Genomic DNA, 19,499 nt, shown 5'->3' on the forward strand with positions numbered 1-19,499 from the left:
CCAGATTCCCCCTGCACACCCGCCCCCCGCGCTACACCTCCTCAGGACCACCCTGCTCTTCGCACAGCTCCTCCTCCTCCGCAACATCCCCCCCAGCTCTGTCCTGCTCCTTCCCAATCATTGCCCTAGCTCCTCCCCAACTCTTTCCACACCCGGAGCCCCTCCTCTTGTAGGTGCGCCCCAGCTACTCCCCCAACTCGGCCTCACAGCTCCTCCCCCAGCTCGTACCCACAGGCCCGTCCCCATATACTTCTCCCCCAGCCCCGCCTCCCGTAGCCGCGCCCCGGCCCCGCCCCCAGGCCGTTCTCACCCGCTCCTTCTCCCCCCTCCCCGTTTCTTTTCTTCTTTCCGGTTCCGCTCCAGCCGCCAGTGGCTACCTCCGGATCCAGCCGGGTCGTCCCCTAGGAGTCGGGGCCCCAAGAGTCCAACGACGTCTCCTAGCGGCCGGGTCTTGCGCGTCTATGTGCGTGTGTACGTCAGTGCCTGTGTGTGCGTAGCTGCTTGGATGCGTGCCTACGTGCTTGCGCCCCGGCGTGTGCCACATCTCCGTGAGCGTACGCGGGTTCGAGCTGGCGGAAGCACCCCAAAGAAGGGGCACCGGCGTGTGTGCGAGCCTTTCAGGTGAGGGACCGCCGACGCCTGTCACCTGTCAGCGGCCCCCGGTGCCTGGGCGCGGCGATGGCGGGAGAGCCACGACGCGGCCCGAGCGCTCAGTCCTCTCTCCGCGGCCCGCATCGTCTCCTCGCCTGGGCGTGGGAGGTGGTCGTCCAGGCGCTGGCGGCCTCGCCGGGTCACGCAGAAGCGGACGGTCTCACGCAGAAGCGGACGGTCTCGCCCGGAAGCGGACGGTCTCGCCCGGTGGCCGCAGCCCTGTCAGCCAAGCGCGCCCGCGACCCGGGGCCTGGAGACCCGCCTGCCACAAAGGGAGCCAGGAAGGCCATGCTGCTGAGGCCTGCTCTGCCCTCTGCGGGAGGGTACCTCTGGGCTGGGGTTTCCCGGACCTGGGAGGGGGGGTCTGGGAGCACGCGCAGAGCTGCCCAGGCCACCCTTCCCTGTCCCCCAGCGCCCGCCATCCTTCTAAAGGCGTGTGCAGGCCAGGGACCTGTGCACGCAGCAACAGGAGCATGCTGGTCCACAAGCACCAGCCCTCCCTCACTGCGTCCCTCCCCGCCTCCCCTTGGCCCCCAGGCTGTGGCCTACCCAAGGTCCCTGGCTGTGCAGTGTTCAGCTGGTTGCCTGTCACACTCCCCCCAGTGGGGCCTAATCAGGATTTTATTGAGGGGAACGGGACTGTAGGGCCCCCAAATCCTTCCCCTGTGACAATGTGAGGGGGTGGTGTCATCTTTCTCCTGTTGGATGAGGGGTGTGCTAGGCTGTGAGAACATGATCCCCTTCCAGGAGATGGTTTTCTCTGCTGCTGGCTGGGGCATCAGCTGATTAGCAGAACCAAACCTGTGTTTGGTTTGGTGTTTCCCATCCAATGGGCCCTCCTGAGTCCCAGTGGTCCCCCAGCCTTGCTGAGTAGAAAACCTGTTCTGGCACATTAGCCAACATTGTCCTCTTGTACCTAATGGCTTTTCCTTCTCCCCCCGCCCGCCCCGCCCAACCCCAGTCCTTGTGCAGGTGAAGAAGCCCAGACAAGTGGACTGGCGTTTCCTCCTCAGACCACGAAGCAGGTACTCTGCATGGTGAGACAGGAGGGCACTTTTACAGTTGCATCCCTCTAGGGGTTCCACCCACACAGTTCAGTTTTCCCTGTGATTTTGTGGCCCTGATGAGAAAAGGGTTGGCCCAGAAACTGAATGGCAGACATGAGGCAAACCTGCAGTCCGCTTATGTACCCTCGTAGAAGAAAGAGAAAGGGCCAGGCCACAGGGGGACAACCAGCCTCCCTCGTGAATAATCCGGACCCAGTGAACAGGGCGACCCTTTGTCACCCATCGGGTTGGTAGAGCTTAAGCAGAGTAACGGTGCTCAGGGCCGACAATGGAGTGAGGAAATGGAACCCTTGCCCGTGCTTGGTGGAGCGTACGCAGGGGAGCCTTTGTTGAAGGTGGTCTGCTGGCCTGTATCAGCATCTCCGAAGGTCATGCCATGATGACCCTAGCTGCCTTCTAAACGTGTCCTCTGCCAGCGAGCGTCTGTGGTGCTGTCCCCTGTAGTGGCAGAAAGCACAAAGCAGTCTGTGAGTCTCCATCGGTAAAGGGCATAGTCGCAAATTGTGGGACAGCCGACAGCGGGATGCCACGCAGGCAGTGAAAAAGGTGATAGGTGAAGGTGTACAGACATGAAGGAATGTACTGGGTGTGCCCTTGAAGGAGAAGTCATTGTGCACCCTGTGGAGATGTCCAGGACGGAGCTTACACCTACCTCTGAATTAGTTGGCCAGAGTGGTTGCAGCAGACTACCACAGACTGGGGGGCTTAAACAACAGAAATGAATCATCTCCCGTTTCTGGGGGTGGAAGTCCGGGCTCGAGGTGTCGGCTGAATTCGCCTCTTCTGAGAGCTGGGAGAGAATGTGTTCTGTCCCTCCCCCCCAACTTCTGGTGGTTTCCTGGCCATCTTTGGCATCCCATAGCTTGTAGATCTCTGCCCGCATCTTCATATGCCTGTCTCTCAACGTCACCCTTTTTTGTGGACACCACTCATACTGGGTGAGGGTCTGTCGAGCTGAGCTCCTCTGAACTGGAAAGGTCTGTAAAGACCTTTTCTTTATGTGTAAGGTTACTTTCTGAGGTACTGGGGATTGAGACTTCCAACACGGGAATTTGGCGGGGACGTAATGCAACCCATAACAACCTATAAAGGCCCTGAGGGAGGGATGAACTTGGAATGTTCCAGGGATGGAAGGAAGGCCTTTGTGGCTGCAGGGTGGTGAGCACAGGGGAGAAGAGAGCAGATAGTGAAGGGCTGGGGTGCAGATCACATGGGGCCTTTAGGCCGTGGCGAGAGGTGTGGCTCTGTCCTGGATGGGACCGGAGGCCCCTAGGAGGTTTTGGCAGGGGAGTGGCCTGATGCATCAGTCCTGTACCACAACGACTCTGTCCACGGCGTGGGCACGAGAGTGCTGGGCGCCCGCGGCGAGGCAGAGGACGATCGAGAGACCGCTTGAGAGGGCAGCGGGGCCTTGGGAGACTTAGACTAGGATTGTGGCCGTGGAGACCACAGAGAGGGGTCAGGCTCTGAGTAGTTTGGGGACCGGCGCCCACGTGCTGTGAGTGCCGGCTGCGGGAAAGGGAGCACAGGCAGCTGCTAGGTCAGGGACTGGAACAACAGATTGGTGGTGAAGCCACTTGCAGAGGTAGAACGGAAGTGGATTTGGGGTGGCGGTGGTTGGGGACCTGAGGCTACTGGCTGTGGAAGGTTGAGACGAAGGGGGCATGGCCTATGTGAAGGGGGGCGGAGCAGGCGAGCGTGCAGCGTGCAAGCCTGAGAAGAAGGGAGCGAGAGGTGGTCAACGGTGTCCGGGCTGTCCGGCCACGAGTTAGATGAGGACAGAACAGGCACGAGACGGGTCACTGGTGCCTGTGGTGACCTGTGTGTTCGTGGAAGGTGGGGGGCGGTACATGGCGAAGAAGTAGAGGCTGCGAGTGTAGACTGCTGTTCTACCAGTGCCATGCAGAGGTTTGGAGAAGGCCGCAGGCGCTGGAGGCATGTGTGGGTGAGGGGGGCGGGGCGCGGGCAGTCTTTGTCCCCGTGGTGAGGCATACACAGGTGTGGCTCTCTGCAAACGGGACCATCACCTCACAGGCGGGGGGAGTGAGGCCGCCTGAGCAAGAGCAGACAGAGCCAGGTCCTCGAGTGAGCAAGAGTGCTAGGGCCCAGGGCACGGCTGAGGGCAGCTGGCAGGGCGGCTCGGCTGGAGAGACAGAGGGAAGGCCACGGGTCTGCATGTGGGGACAGGCAGGGCGGTGGGTTGGGAAGGGGGTGAACACGAGGCAGCTTTTGTGATCCTGGGGCCTTATCTTTGAGAGTGGATGTGTTTTCTTAAGCAGGAGAGTGTCGTTGAGGCCAGGTATCCGGACTTCAGGAATTGGGGGCAGAGATGAACGAGAGTAGGTGGTGCTCCTGGGCTCAGTGGAGAGCCCCAGGCCCGCTGCTGCTGCCGCCGCTGAGGAGGGACAGCCACTGTTTGTAACTGCCCTTGGCACCTTGTCCCCGATGCTCGCAGCCACGTCGGAGACTGAGGCTCCGTGAGGTACCGGGACCCAGCTGAGGTTCAGGCCCGGGGCCCTGCTCTTCCCACTGCACAGCTCTGTCCTGCCGTGAGGAGGGGGGACCCGCCCCCCATCCAGGTGCGAGGACGGGGAAGGGGGGTACGTGCACTCAGATCCCCTTGCAGTCATGGGCCGTCTCTCTGTTCCTCGGCACCTCCTTCTCAGATACAGAGTGGGGTGATGGTAGCGGTGCTCTACCGGGTTATTTGAGGATTGAATCGTATGATGCATGACTCGTGCCATCCCCAGCGCCGGGCGTAGAGACAGTGCGTGTGCCCCGGTACCAGTTCGTCCTCTTGTATTTCCTTTCTCTAGGCTCGGGTTGGGATTGGGGGTGTCGATGGTGGGGAGCAGTGGGGCAGGAAGGGGTCGGAGGAGGACGGCACCCAAAGGGGTGGGGAGGAGACACCTGCCAGGGACATCTGAGGTCACAGGGCGCCCCCAGCACTGAGCTGAGGTGAGATACCAAGGATTTGTGCTCCGCGGCCCCAGAATAGGAGCCCAGGAGCATGGGGATCTGCAGTGTCTCAGCGGTGGCAGGGCCGGGGCCCCGAGAGTGTTGGGGTGAGTGGGTTGGCAGGAGAAGAAGCGAAGCCCAGGACTGGCCCCGTCTGTGCTGGGAGAGGGCTAGAGCCAGCTCACTGAGTCGGTAAACCCAGGGGCCCCTCCCCCTCTGTGCTCTCCTGGGGCTCAGTGGCCTCTGTTGTAGCAACTGCCCACATGCTGCCCTGGCCATGCCTTTCTCTAGCTGTCTCCACCCTCCTCCGTGAGCTCGCCAAAGACTCTGTCTGATGGACAGGTCATCCTGATCACCGGCCCCTTCCTTGGGGCCTGTCTGCTGACTGTGTAGTGATAGAAAGAAGGAGCCAAGGCTCTCTGCTCCCCCACCGTCCGGGTCAGTGGGGTCTCAGGGCAACCCGGGGAACACTGGGGAGAGGTCTTGCCCGTGGGTCATGAGCTTGGAGCACTGGGCGTGGTGCTCGTTGACGTTCGTGGTTCCGTGTCTCCGCAGGCCACGTGAGGCCCCAGGAGCCGTGGGGAGATGAAGTTCGGCTGCCTCTCCTTCCGGCAGCCTTACGCAGGTTTTGTCCTAAATGGGGTCAAGACCGTGGAGACGCGTTGGCGTCCTCTGCTGAGCAGCCACCGGAACTGTACCATCGCCATCCACATTGCCCACAGGGACTGGGAAGACGCCGCGTGGAGGAAGCTGCTGGTGGAGAGGCTTGGGATGACCCCTGCTCAGATTCAGGCCTTGCTTCGGGAAGGGGAGAAGTATGGCCGTGGCGTGATAGCGGGCAAGTGTCGATAGGCCAGATGCTGCTCGGACACCTCCAAGGGCTACCCCCCAGGATCGAGCTCGGGAGTTTTGTGGCTCGTTTTCTTTTGGACTGCTTGGTGTGTGGGCCGTGGTTTCTTTAAGCAACACACCCTTCAACGGGGCAGCAGGGGGCCCTCCCTGGGCTGGGGGAGGGGGAATTGCCCAGGTCCCACCACCTCAGGTGAACCCTGCATCCGCTCTGGGCCTCAGTGCCCATTTTTGATCAGAGAGGCAGGACAGGTTCCAAGTCTCCACGTGGCATTTGCCTGTGGGTGTGTATGTGTACACCCACGTGTGTGCGCACGAGTGTGTCTGTGTGTGCGCGTGCGTACATGCGGCAGAGAGCATGGGAGACGGAGACCACAGTACCCGGGGTGGGTTGGGGTAGCCTCCAGACGCAGGCTGTTGCCTGGCTTCGTGGGCCATGCCCCACCCCCACTGTCCCCGCATCCTGGGTAGGTTCCCTAAGCCCTCGGTGGGTCAGGTTCCACCGCAGCACCTGCCACCTGCCCAAGTGCTTAGGGAACTGGTGGCCTGTTCCCCCTGGCGTCCTGAGCCCTTCTCGTCTCTGCCTGCTGCCCAAAGCAGTCCGGCTGGGACCAGCCCATTATGTGGGTGTGGTCGTTGAGGACAAGGCCCTCCACTTCCTTTCTCTCCCCGCCTCGGCCTCACCCCAGATTCCCTGAACAGAGTTTGGCTTGTCGCAGATGCTCGGACAGAGGGGCCCAGTGTACTCCGTGTCCCCTTGGTGAGACCCTCTTGGTCTCTGGTGGTCGTAGCTTTCAATAACCATGTTCTCCAACAGGCGGGCCTCGGTTTCTGGAAGGAAAAACTACTGTGTGCTTCTCTTTGTGCACAGGGCTTGTTGACGTTGGGGAAACGTTGCTGTGCCCAGAAGACTTAGCTCCCGATGAGGTCATGGAACTGGAAAATCAAGCTGTCCTGACCAGCCTGAAGCAGAAGTACCTCACTGCGCTTTCGAACCCCAGGTGGTTGCTGGAGCCCATCCCCAGGAAGGGCGGAAAGGACATCTTCCAGGTAGACATCCCAGAGCACCTGATCCCCTCGGGGCAGGAGGCCGGAGGAGCACGCAAGGTTACCGGGAAGCCAGCTAAACCGTGACCCGTGAGCTGACCACGGTGCCGCAGACGGAGACAGCAGCTTTGGCCTGGCTCGGCCCTGCCGCGGAGAGCGCTGCCGCTGTGTGCTGTTTGTGGACACAGATTTCTCCACTCCCGTGCGGGGGACAGGTCAGTGGGACTTTCCTTGTGAGATGCCCGTCTGGGTTCCTGGACAGTGTCAAGGACTCTGACCTTCAGGAGTGAGGGAAAGCTGCCATAAAGGTCTCTGCACCGCGACTCATTTGGGTACTGCTGATTTCTGGATTGTACAAAGAAATACGTTTTAAGAGAACTGGTTAGTGTCTCCCCCCTCTTCGTTCCGGTCAAAAGTCAGAGAATGTTTGAACAGCATCTAGGGGATGTTGTGGGAAGGAAGGCTGGGAGCGGGCGCTAAAGGCAGGCCCGGGAGTCGCCAGCCACGGACGGCCCCATTCACGGCGACGAGGACATCAGACTGAGAAACGGAGCGCCCGTCTGTCCTCGCCGGTGACTCTTGCTCTGTCGTAAAAGCGTCCCATGGCCCACAAGGTGTGCGCGTTATACACATCGCACGGCTACTTCGTGTCCGAGGAAAGGCTCCTAAATACAGCACTGGTGGAAGAGTGTGAAGTTGTGTTGTTTATTTTGTGGGAAACCTTTTGTTGTTGGTTTTGTGTGTTTCTTAGCAACGTTTCTAGTGGTTGTTACCTATCATGAGGATGATGGGCCACCCCCGCCGCCCGCCAGCCATTGACTGGAACGGCCTGTCTCTTCTGAGCTAGACGTCAGGGGTCCTACATCCCTGCTATTCGGTGGGCCTCTTCGGAAGGCCCCTGGCTCTCGCGCTTGACGCGCTCCGCTGCTGATCAGAAAGTTGCTGGCATCACAAGGGGACCCATGAGGAAAGCCCCTTCTGTTTCAAGCTGCGTGAATGCTGTAAAGGGGACACTGCCAAGGTCAGGAGTGAGGCTGTTGTCTCTCCTGACCGGCAGGCAAGGCTCAGGGGACCAGATCTTCCTGGGCCTGCCTCCACACTCCCTAGCCAGCAACTTGGCTGAGTGTGTGAAAATGCTGCTGCTTCCAAGACGAGAGGACCCACGGGGGCCAAAACCCGTCCTGGGCCAGGATTGCCAGCCTCCTCGGGTTTATCTGATGAGGTGTGTGTAGTATCGCAAGTCAGAACGAACACAGACTCGCCATTGTCATTCGATTGTTTATTTACTCCTGCGGAGTTTTGCTTTTCTTTATTAAAGCCAAAAATAGATTCATGGTTACATGGTGGTGATTTTTATCTGTCACCAGTGGCCTGTGAGCTTAGGGACCCGGATTGTCCTTGAAGTGTTCGCAGAGTGCACACTTGTAATCTGAGGAACCCTCCTGCTCCTCGTTCTCACTGGGGGCCTCGTTTGGGGACATGACCGAAAGGGCAGCCAGCAGGATGGAATAGCAGGTGTTGTACAGCGACATCACCGACCCATAATCTGGGTAAACCAGGGGGGCGGTGGGCAGCTCCCCTGCGCCGTCCCTTCCGGCAATAGCCGGGGGCGCAAACATCACATTCCTGGAGGTGCCCTCCCCACTTGGGCCACCCTGCTCACTTGGGCCACGATTTTCCATGGCATATCCGGCTACACTGCTCAGGGACCAAATACCAGAGAAGGTCAAGGACCGGGTGCCACTGGGTCCCTGAACACTTGGGGCTTCTTTGGGGGCCGCCTTGTCTTCTTTGGTGGATTCCTTGTGATGGATTCGTGGGGACCGTCTCGTAGCTGCTACCTGCTTCTTTCTCCTCGGCGGTGTTGCACTGCTCCCTGACCACCCGGTGCCAGTTCTCAGGTCACCTTTTCCCTGAATATTCTCGAGCAGCATAGGCCTGTCTCGCTGGAAGTTGGAGTTGCGGTACATCTGAAACGAGATTCGTCATTTTAGTCATTCTGGAAGGAAAGAATCCTGTCCCCTGCCGCCACCGCCATGGCTGCTTCCCCCCCCCGCCCCCCGACAGTCATAATGGTCTAGTTCTACTATGGAGAAAAGATCCTTTGAGGCTGCCTGAGAGGTTCATCGTGCCCCAGAGCCTGAGCTCACGAACGACACAGAACGCATAGGTTACGGGGTTCACGTACCTATTTGACATTCCCTGGCCTCTGTTTAGGCATAGCCGCACTCTCTCCCTAAGGGGGTTGTAGGTTGGTAGGAAAGACTAGCCTTTCTCATCTCTCGATAATGTGTCTGAGAAAGAAAGTTGTGCTTGGAAATTAAACCCTTTCGGGCGATCATTCATCTGGGCCTGCTAGGGAAGGGGTTGGAAGGACAGAAAAGTTGGGAAACACAAGGACTTTCTACTTTACCATCATTCTCTGGTTCCCTGGAGAGTAAACCGAAGGGTTGTTTGGGCGTAGTTTGCTGAACCCGTACAGGTTCATGAGGCGGATGAACCCCTTCAAGCTGTCAGTTTCAAAGATTCTCTCTGGGCCCCTCCGGTGAAGAATCTCCCTCTGGAAAAGGTCTTTGTCGATGACCACGGTGTTGCCGTCGTCATTCCAGCGCACGGACGGGAAGGCGTCGTCCTCCACGATCCTCCAGAGCTTTCTCGGGAAGGGGAGCCCGAAGAGGTCTTCTCCCACGTTGGCGGCACCGTGGTTTGGGGCCTGTGGCTGTGGGTTGTCTTGGGGGCCTGGATCTCGACTCACAGCTGGGTCTTCCTGGTTCTCCAAAACCTCCATGGAATCCAAATTTAGATCCAGGGAGGAACTGGATGGGGCCTCGATTGCTGACTCCCCATCATCAGGTGGAGCCAGCTTGACTTGGTATATGTCATCGTTACTCTGACTAGCCATGGAGCTAGTCTAGATCAGGAGCATTTCCCCCCCCGAGACCGTCTCACTAGACTCTCGAGTCAGAAATGCCGTTGGCCAGTGCAGGGATGCCCAATATATACCGTTCACAAAATTCTAGAGTCTCGTAGTGGGGCAACCGGGTGCCCGAGTCATCGCCCTCTTTATTTGTCATGTGATGTCACAAAGGTGGCTCTGAGCTGGTCTGGAGAGGGAGCCCTGGCCAAGTGTGGGGGAGGGGAGGGGTACAGGCCCCCAGCTTCACTCTTTCCTACAAGTATACAAAAGTATGGTTTGAGTTCCCCAGAAAGCCTCCGTCTACAGCCAGGCACATTGTTTCACAGGGCCAGGCCCTGGATGGGTAGGGAGAACACGATCCTAGGTCCACTCCCACTCCCCGAGGACGGGGGAGACCTGTGGTTGGCCTCTCTGATTAGCTCAAGGGCCGGGCCCTGGTGAGTCCTGGCTTGGCTACCGCCAAGTCCGCCCGGGTCAGATGGGCCCTTGGGGGACTGTATCTCTCAGAAGATGGCAGTCACTAGCGGTCTGGTCGGCCTAGTCTCAGTTGGTAGGCCCCGTCTTCTTCCTGCCCCCCCCCCACCTCCTGCTTTGGTCTCTTCCACCTGGTCCTGCTGGTTAGTTGGTCCTGCTCCGATGGGCCGGATCAAAGAGTCCTGTTTTCTCACCCCTGGGGCAAGTTGTCCCCAGAGTAGGGCTGTGCTAGAGCACGGTGGGAGCGTTCCTCTTGTTCCTCAACCTCACTCTTCCCCACAGCACCTCAGACACACTGTTCCCCACGGCACTGGCATCGTCACTGAATGGCCGCCGCCTCTGCTGTGCTTGAGAGTCTCCTGCCAAGCTCCGCTTGTCCCCAGATCTCATCCCTCTCCAGGTCACGATGGGATTGTCTGTAGTTTCCATTTGTTCCCTATAGAATCTCTCCTCATTGCCCAAGATGTGCTCACTTTGGGGACACTTGTGTTCGCCCTTTGCAAAGCTCCTCCCGCAGACAGGTGGATTCAGCCTCCCTTGAGGCTGCCTGGAAAGCCCAATCTCCTTCCTTCAGTAGAGTGGTTTGGCTTCAGCTCTCCCAGATTTCCGGCCTCCCGCTTGCAAACTGGATCTCCTTTGGCACTTCCCCTTTTAATTACTTGAGTTTGGGGCCCAGCATATATTCTGTTCTGTTGAAACAAAGCATTTCACGGACCCACTCCCCTGCCAACCGTGCTCCCCTTGCCCTGAGCCCACCCCCACCCCTGACTCCTGTGTCCCTCTCCCGCCATTACCTCGATGTGTAAAGATACATGGAGTAATGTTGTGTGCTCTGGGGTTACTTTTCAAAGGGCCTATTTTATACAGACTCACTCCCAAGGAAAAGTCCTGCTCGTTTTGCTAGACATGACTAGAGGAAGCCAATACACAGTATCTGAACATAGAGGAGAGTCTGGGTGTGGGATGGGACAAAACCGAAATGAAAGTCACCTTCACCGTAGATGAGAGGATGAGATGGTGGTTTGGGGGATACATGTTCTCTAGCCACCTGGACAACTTTGTTCTTAACTTTCCCTCTGGTGTCGTGGAAAGGCCCCACCTGTGAGGATCCTAGCTCCCAGTGCCAGCTCTGCCACTAAGGAGAGTCATTCTTCCTCTCTGAGGGTCAATCCTGTGTGTTTAAATGGGGAGCACCAAGAGGGTTTGGGAGAAGGTCTCCCAAGGGGACTTTTCGCCCAAAGGCTGGAACCCTCGATGGAGCCCCCAGGTCTAGAATCGGGCTGGCTTCGTGGTCTTTGTGCTTTGTGACAGCTTACCAAGTATTCATTCCAGAAGTCGGCGTGTGCTGTAGGGGCCTGCCACGAGAGGCTAAGGATTTAAGTGGGAGTTTTAAAAAGGGCCACCGTTTAAATGCCATTGGTGGCTTCTCAGAAGGGAGCTCCTAGACTCTCTGGTTAAACAGCCCAGCTTCCTTCGGTTGCAGACCCAAGAATTTTCTCTTCAATGAGATCTTTAAAGAATGAAATCGATATCTTGCGGTGGCCTTTGTGAGCCCCTGAGCTCTGCTGATTACTTAGAGGGACCGGACCGTTTGGTGGGAGGGAAATGGGAGAGATGACCACTCGGGAACCCAAGGTCTGGCACTCCACAGAGATCAGGCAGTGATTTGATTTGATTTGATTTGATTTAGGCACTCTCAGGTCCTAAGTCTTCTGTAGAACCATTGCCTAACGTTGTTTCAAGTCCCCACATCTCCACTGGGGCTAGGAATCTAGGATAGCAGGCTCATCTTGTCCCCTGAAGAGGAAACATCCACAGTGCTGTCTTCAGTCTAGTGGGAGGGCACGATGGAAATTTCAGCCTCCCTCAGCGAGGCCTTCTCACTCCCAGCATTTCAACCCTAGGACCTGTGGCCGCCACTGAGACAGTCTTTCTTAGACAGCTTCCATGCTCAAGACCCTTTGAGAGAAATGATTGCTCTTCGGTGCTCCAAAGGCCCCAGAGATGACTGGGACTTTGGCCGCCTTACACGGGGCCAAAGCCCCAGGCAGGCGACTCCAGCAGACCACAGCTGAGTGGGCTATGAGCACAGCGACCCCGAAGGGAAAGTGATGTCAGGCTTGCTCGCCACGGCTTCTGCACAGCCCTGTGGCCATCAACAAAGTGCCCAGCGCTGGGCTATGGGGTCCAAGACCCGGAGCCTCCGCCAAGGATGCTTGGCTCTGTGGCCTTGCCTGCTGCCCCCGCCTCCGGGCCCCGCCCTACAAGCCCTCTGTTGCTCCCTGGGTCCTGGGAGCTGCCCCCTTCCTGGTCTCCATGCCCCACAGGCACCACCCTCCCCCTGCAGTTGGATCAGGTCACACCTGAAGGGACTTTCTCAGCCACGGCGCAGAAGGAACGCATCTGTTGCAGACGCCAGGCCCAGGACATACATCCCAGGCCCGCCTTCTCCAGCCCCACTGGCCACTGCTCTTGCCTTACCCGGGCCTGTGCCCGCCAGCCCAGCAGCCCTCCAGCGGCTTTCCCTCACGGTGTGGGGGGCACCGGCCCCTGGCCGGCCCCCTCCCGCCCCCCGCTGGGTCGACCAGCACTGTTCTCTGATGCACCTTGAGCTCCTGTCGGGGTGGACCCCGTGCTGCCCCCTCCTGTGGCCCTGCTTCAAGGCTGCTGCCTTGGGAATGCCTTCCTCCAGGGCCCTGGCCTCCTCAGGGCTCCCCTCCTGGAGCTCCCATGTCCAGCCCAACACCCGCAGGCAATACCAGTCGAAGTGCTCCCGTCTCCCCCTCCAGACTAGGAAGGAGGTCCTTGAGGACAGCAGAGACCACCATGTGAACCCGGTCCCCGAAAGTTCTGTGCCCCCCAGCAGGAGCTGGGTGGGCTTTAGCATCCTGGAAAATAGCTTTGTGTTGTACCAGCGCAGTAGGGGCTGTCAGGGAAGACACCTGCCTCCTGGTGGCCATGCTGAGCACTCCCTGGGGTCTGGGCCTTTTCTCGGGACCACAGTCTCTTGGGCAGGTATCAGGAAAGGCCCAACCTAGGCTGTGCAAGGCGGAGTGCAGGGCCCAGGTTCCACCTGAGCAAGTGGAGCCAGACCCCTCTGTCTGCCCTGAAGCCATGAAGCCTCCCGTACGCTGCGGGGACACGCAGCAAAGGAGTCTTTCTTGTCTGGTTGTGTCACATTTTTGTAGTTGTCTGAGGCTCAGGGGACACCGGGAAGCACATCCTGAGAGGCTAAAAATGACATGGGGCCATGGGGTAACACGTGCCTTTCTAAAGGAGCCACGTGCAAGCCTGGTTCCCAGCCAGCTTCCCTCCCTTGCTGTGCACGGAGACCTGGATTCTCAAGATTTCCACTGGCTTCCTTTTCTGCAGTAGCAGACACGTCTCCTTCAGGGACCTTCTCCCATTGGGAACCGTGGCGTTCAGGTCACTCCACCAATGTCTCTCTCTGCTGTGAACTCTGAAGCTTGGAGACAGAACCCATCTCCTGGTGCTTTTTGCCTGCTGGAGCCCCTAGGAAAGGGAGGAACACGTGGGAGGGAGAGGCAGCCTGCCGAGAGACAGACTTTTAGAGACTGGAAAAGCAGGGTTCAGGCCGTGTTCCCCAAATGAGCCAAACAGGTCCTGTGTGCATGGGTCCCCAGGTGGTGGATTTCATCACGGCAGACTGCCTCCCGTGGGCTCCAACAGCCCCCAGCACCCAACTCAAATTTTCTTTCATGTTGGCCATTGTTTCCAATGTAGCTCAAAGCAGCAGACTTGGGCCATTTGGAGCCTGCCTGCTTGCCGCAGCCCACCGAACCTCACCCCACGTCTGCTAGGAATACATAAGATAGAGCTTTGTGGTTCTCAGACCCCAAGCCGGTCCCCCAAGCTGCTGAGCTGAGCCCCCTCTGCGAGCAGCTCCTTCGCTGGCCTTTGTCCATTAGCCCATTGGGCTGCTGTGACAAAAGGCCACAGCCAGAGTGGCTTAGGAATAAGGCACATTTATTTCTCCTGGTGCTGGAGGCTGCAAGTGCAAGGTGCCGGCAAGGTGCCAGCAGGGTGAAGTGGGAGCCCTCCTCCTGGTTCCCAGCAGCCACCTTCTCGCCCTGTCCTCTCACGGTGGCAGGGGCTGCGGAACCCTCTGGAGCCTCTTCTACAGGGTGCTACTCCCATCCACGAGGGTTCCACCTTCTTTTGACCTAAACACCATCCAAACGCCCCACCTCCAAACGCCATCACGTTTGGTGCTTAGGATTTCAAGGGATGTCTTTGGGGGAGGGGGGGACACATTGAGACCATAGCACTCCCATCCTGCATCCCGAGCCCCCCTGACCATGAGCCCCTGGGCAGTCTCACGCTGTGAGGGGCTCCCCTGTAATGGGACTCTGTTCAGGCGTCACCCAGGAGAGCCTGTTGTGTGTTGCTGCCTCTCCTGGTCTTGTCATCTTCCCAGATCTGTCCCCAAGCCCTGGAGCCCCCCGCCGTTTGCTCAGGAGCTCTTGGGAAATCACAGGTCTGACCCTTAGAGGCTGATGTTGCTCCAAGGCGAGGTGCAGGGTTTTCAGCAGTCAGCTGGGGAGACACTAAGGATGGCAAGGCAAAAAGGCCTCGGAAAGCATCTGTTCGTCACGGGGACGTGGGCGGCCGCTGTGTGGCCTGGCATTGCCTTGACCTTGCGCAGGAAAGCCACTGACTTTGTTAGACCCCGAACTCACAAAGCCTCGTCGGCTGGCTTGAACGCTGAGCCCAAACCTGAAAGCATCCACTGTGGGTGGGCCCGTTCCGCCTCAGCACGCGCTGTGCTGAAAGGAAAGCAGGCAAAGCTCCACGAACAGATCATGAGCTCTGGCACTGCTGCAGATTGGGGACGCCCCTCTGTGGGGTCCAAATCTGTCCACAAATCTTGGCTGCTGTCCTGGACCGTCACGGTCCCTTGCAGATGTGCACGACAGAGGGCCTGTTGTCTCCCGCGACCAAGTGAGACAGAGCTGCCCGTGGGCGTGGCATTTCTGACACAGCCCACTGAGCGCACTCCGAACTCGGCATGCCCAGGGAAGCCGCACGTCCCCGGAAGGCCCGTCACTGGTGAGGCCTCCATGCGCTCTGCACAGATCCAACTCAGACCCCTCTGCCTCGGACTCGTCGGGCAGGCCTAGCCTGGCTAGTTGCAGTCCGCTACCAGGACTGCTTGCCTGGGTCCCTCCCTTTGCTCCTGCTGCGCCCACCCGGCTGTGATAGCTGTGAGGGCCTTCACTCCGCCTTCCCCGGAAGGCCTTGCTCTTTTCTCTCCCTCTCACAGGGTAAAGGAGCGGGAGGAAAAGGGGTATGTACACCCGTTTCAAAAACTGTTGGAAATTCAGGATGTCATCCTGACCACCTCTTGACCGTGATGAGTCTTTCTGGTTCCCTTCGATGACAGTGTTGGTCTGTGAAAATGCTTTAGTCCCTCCCGCATAGGAGCCCTCCAGACAAAAGGGTCTGGGGGAGAAGAGGGGGTGACAGAAACAATGCAGGTTGATTACTGAATGGACGCACTGATTTTGTAACCACAGAGGAAAGACAAGCCCTACACCTGGGACATGCAGGGCCGGGGGAGGGCTCTGTGATCCTGGTGTTCCAGAAGCCTGCTCCTGGAAGCCTTGCCCCTCCTGAGGACGCTCCTGTGCTGCCCCTGGAGCTGCCACAAGACTGACAATGCAAACTGCCTGCAGGGCCTGGGAGCAGCCGGACAGCAGTGTGACAAAGCCGGTTTGGGGGGGGGGGGGCTGGCTCCAGCTGCGCAGCCAGAGGTCACCTCACTTCTGCCATTCTCCACCCAGACACAGCAGCACATTCCCCAGGGTTAAGGGCTCAGTCCTACCAGGTCACCCAGCCCCGCTCCTGCCAGTCCCAAACCCTGGCTTGTTCTGGGTGCTCGTGACCCAAAGGCTCTAAAGCAGAGGTTCCCAGGACCCGTCCTCCGGTTCCCTGAAAGGGCTAGAGCAGCTCACAGAACTCAGGCACACAGGTCACTTACTAGATCCCCAGCTGATTGTAAAAGGATGTAGCTCAGGAACAGCCAGACACAAGAGCTGCACAGGCCCGGGCAGGTGGGCAGGGGGGCAGGCCTTCCATACCCTCTGAGTGCGCCCCTCCCCCCACATCTCCATGTCACCAACCTGAAAGCTCTCTGAGCCTGTCCCTTTGGGGTTTTATGGAGGCTCCCTCACTCAATCCATGGCCATCCCTGCCCTCCCCAGTGGTCAGCGGGTGGGGGGACTGAAAGCCCCCCCCTCTAACCACCTGGTTAGTTCACTTGGCAACCAGCCCCCATCCCTAGGTGCTTCCCAGAGTCACCTCACTGACAAAAGAAAAGACACCTTCATCACTCTCGACACTTTGGAATGACAAGGCCTTGGGGAGCTCAGAGTCAGGACTCTGGAACAAGACCAAATATATATGAGAAATGTATCTTGGTCACTGAATGACCAACTATGTGTCTTCCTTATAAATCACAAGATCCCAAGTGCATTGGACCTACTATGCACCATGTGAACACGGGTACACAAAGGCGTTTTGAGACCCAGCTTTCAAGTCCTTAACTGTATGCTCAGAATTGGGAGTGCTGGCTCATACAGTAATTTCCATTTCTAATTTTTTGAGGCTCTGCCACACCCTTTTCCAGAGCAGCTGTTATTGGGTTACATTCCCACGGGAGTGTACAAGGGTTCCGATTTCTCCACTGACCCTGCATTGGAAAGGCAACAAAACTTTCTTTCTTGTGCTCAAAATTTCTGGTGCAGTTGGAAGGGAGCAAACATCCTTCCGTCCTGTCACAAGAGAGTGCTCTGTCTTCTCTAGGGTCCAGTGGGTATTCTCAGAGCAATTATCCATTCCGACTTTGCTCCCACACCTAAGATACCCCTTCTCCAAGTAGGACCACTGTCACACCCCAGCTTCCTGGTGATCAGCTGCACAGAAGCCATCACGTTGACCAGACACCCCAGCCGCCAGGACTCAGGGCGTCTGCACTGCAGTGCTCGCCCCGGGAGCCGCACCCCTTCTTCCTTCTTCTGCTTCTTCTGCAGGTCTCAGGGCACCCCTCCCCACCTTCCTGCCAGCACCGTGGCTGCTGGACAGAGTCCCCTATGCCTGGGACGGGTCCTGCTTCTCCTAGTGTCCTCACTGCTCACCCACAGTGCCTTCCAGAGAGCAGAGCTCAGCCCTATCCGGGAATCAAGGAGCCGGCGAGCAGGGCTCCCTCTGTGCTGAGAGGACGTTTCTCCTCCTTTCGTGAAGGACCAAGCCAATGCAGGAGCACACATCTGCGTGTGCCTTTGGCATTTGCACAGTGACAGACAGGAAGGCATCAGAAGCAAGAATCAACAAACTTTCCCTTTTATTTCTCTATTTCCTGACCCCATCACTTCACTCCTCCTTTTTTCGCCTTTTCAATCCATCCTTAGACCAATGCCCTGTGATTTTGGTCCAAAGAAGGAGGCAAGGGGTCCCACCTGGTTTCCAGGACATGACAAAACTCTTAACTCTTGAACTGGGTAAGGACAAATGCTTTGGGGGGGGGGGTGAGGGGAGGATGTCACTCACACACTCAGCCGCCGAAGCGGATGAAACTTTCTATGCCAAGGCAGCCCACTGGAGAGCTTCCTCGAGGACACCAAGCTCTGGATGTGGGAGTCATCACAGAGAAAAGCCCCCTCCCACCCCCCCCCAAGGAGGCTCTTTGCCCCGCTTTCTTCCCCCAACCCTCCCTGGCCCTGCACTCCTTAGAAAGCCCAGGGCTGCCTCTTACACACACACACACACACACACACACACACACACACACACACACACACTAACAGGAAAAAACCAGCAAGCAGCCTCACTTCCTGCCCAGCATCCCGCAGGAGAAGCTGCCGGCCCCACCAAAGCCTGGAAAGGGCCTGGCCACCCCTGGGGCTCAGGCCCCCTCTTCCTCATCACTCACTGCCTTTTCAGACAGGGCCAGGGAGGAAGGCTGCTGCCCGCGACTGACCCGCAGCAAATACTCCAGCACTTGGAACTTGCTGGTTTCAGCATAGGCCCTGGGACCCCACAGGAACTCGTAGCGGGCAGGGTCGCTGCCGGGCACCTGCCGGTACTCCACGTACCCTTCCTGCACCCAGACATTGGTGAGGAGCTCCCTGGGCTCCCCGTAGATGACGTGCTCCTTGCCGGCGTACACCCCCATGACCCCCAGCGTTTCCCACACCTTCTCCTCGGGGGCACAGTCGCCCTCCAGGAGGATCACCCCCAAAAGCACCACCAGGAGGCCGGTCTTGGGCATGCTCTGCTCACCGCTCGGCATCCCACCGCAGGTGAGGCCCAGGACGGTGACCAGGACGTAGGAGTGGTCGCTGGGGTCCACCTCCTTCACATCCACGCCAAAGACCAGCTGCATGCACTCGGACGCTTGGCCGAAGATCACAGGGAAGGCGTCCTGGTCATCTTTGCCGACCACCTCCAGCATCTCTGCCTGGCTGGTGGGCTGCTGGGTGCGATACTTGAGCACCAGGAACGCCACCAGGTCAGCCGCCTTCTGGTGGAGTGCTGCTTGGAGCAGGGGCTGGGCGACTTCCGGCTTCCCCCAGGTGCCAGGCCCCTCCTCATCTGGGCTGCTGGAGCTGTCTTCAGACAGGCTCCAAGGAGAGGCTGCCATGGCACTGGGGGAGGGGCAGGCACTCAGAGGGCTCTGAGGAGGACTTGGGGACCCATCGGCAGACCCCTCCTCTGGGGTAGCAGGGAACAGGGCAAAATAAGAGGAGGAAGAGGAGGAGGAGGGGGAGGAAGAAGAGGAGAAGAAAGAGGAGAAAGTGGAGGAGAAGGAGGAGGAGGGAGAGGAGGAGAAGGAGCTGGAGGAGAAGGAAGAGGTGGAGGAGGGGGAGGAGGAGGGAGATAGGGCCTCCTCCCCCTCCTCAGCCCCATACAGCTGTGCATCTACCGGGCCCTGGGCCTCTTTTGGGTCCTGAAGATCTTCCTCCAACTTCCAGAGCTCATTCCTCTCTCCCAGAGGCATGATGACTTGTGTCTGGCAGCAGGCACCCGGTGTGGGCAGGTGGGGGCGAAGGGACCCAAGGGCCTGGGAGAGAGAGGGAGTGTGAAGAGCCTCAGCTGAGGAAGGCACCCTTGGCAGCTTTGACAAAGGTGACTCTGGGTCTCCTCTCTATGGGCACTCTCTGGCCTCACATGGGTCTCTCCTCCTGGGCAGCCTGTCCCCTAAGAAACTCAAGGAGAAGTCAAGGGCCTCCTCTGCTCTGCGACCTTAGGACTCCTGCCTCAGACCAAGGCCTTAACCTCCCAGTTCCTGAGTCCCCTGCAGGAGGGAAGGATGGGGCACCTCAGGGTGCAGACTGGGAGTGCAGCCCAGGGCCCCCAGTGCAGACAGGAGGGCTGGGTCTCACTCTGTGAGGTACCCACTTTCAAGGCGGTGGTCCTCTCTCTGCTCACTCAGGGGACTCACCTGTGCCCTGGCAGGGCCTGGGCCCCACCCCTCTGCTGGCCTGAAGCAAAAGTCTCAGAATAAGACCACACAG

General features: G+C 58.6%; 3 protein-coding genes across 12 annotated transcripts; 1 reads left to right on the forward strand and 2 right to left on the reverse strand.

Annotated features, from left to right (window-relative positions):
* Window positions 1-280: 280 nt before the first annotated feature.
* EOLA2 (endothelium and lymphocyte associated ASCH domain 2) lies at window positions 281-7,909 on the forward strand. 10 transcript variants are annotated; one of them, XM_048215953.2, is made up of 6 exons: window positions 363-621; window positions 1,613-1,676; window positions 3,998-4,200; window positions 4,968-5,114; window positions 5,232-5,514; window positions 6,397-7,909. In XM_048215953.2, exons 5-6 carry the CDS (start codon window positions 5,262-5,264, stop codon window positions 6,657-6,659), a joined length of 516 nt encoding a protein of 171 aa, XP_048071910.1. In that variant the 5' UTR covers window positions 363-621; window positions 1,613-1,676; window positions 3,998-4,200; window positions 4,968-5,114; window positions 5,232-5,261; the 3' UTR covers window positions 6,660-7,909. The 10 variants fall into 10 exon arrangements, with proteins under 10 accessions (XP_048071908.1, XP_048071914.1, XP_048071910.1 ...); XM_048215951.2 differs by lacking the exon at window positions 4,968-5,114 and having other exon boundaries at window positions 281-621; XM_048215957.2 differs by lacking the exon at window positions 4,968-5,114 and having other exon boundaries at window positions 341-621; window positions 3,995-4,200.
* A 42-nt stretch (window positions 7,910-7,951) lies between these two features.
* LOC125282030 (heat shock transcription factor, X-linked member 3-like) lies at window positions 7,952-9,474 on the reverse strand. The gene is made up of 2 exons (XM_048215950.1): window positions 8,986-9,474; window positions 7,952-8,542 (listed from the first exon to the last, which is right to left on the reverse strand). The coding sequence occupies exons 1-2, from the start codon at window positions 9,472-9,474 to the stop codon at window positions 7,952-7,954; spliced, it is 1,080 nt and encodes a 359-aa protein (XP_048071907.1).
* An 8,413-nt stretch (window positions 9,475-17,887) lies between these two features.
* Window positions 17,888-18,982, reverse strand: LOC125282029 (melanoma-associated antigen 8-like). Its single transcript, XM_048215949.1, has 2 exons — window positions 18,820-18,982; window positions 17,888-18,540 (listed from the first exon to the last, which is right to left on the reverse strand). The coding sequence occupies exons 1-2, from the start codon at window positions 18,980-18,982 to the stop codon at window positions 17,888-17,890; spliced, it is 816 nt and encodes a 271-aa protein (XP_048071906.1).
* Between the last annotated feature and the right edge of the window lie 517 nt (window positions 18,983-19,499).

This window comes from Ursus arctos, chromosome X, assembly GCF_023065955.2.
Source record: "Ursus arctos isolate Adak ecotype North America chromosome X, UrsArc2.0, whole genome shotgun sequence".
Taxonomy (NCBI): domain Eukaryota; kingdom Metazoa; phylum Chordata; class Mammalia; order Carnivora; family Ursidae; genus Ursus; species Ursus arctos.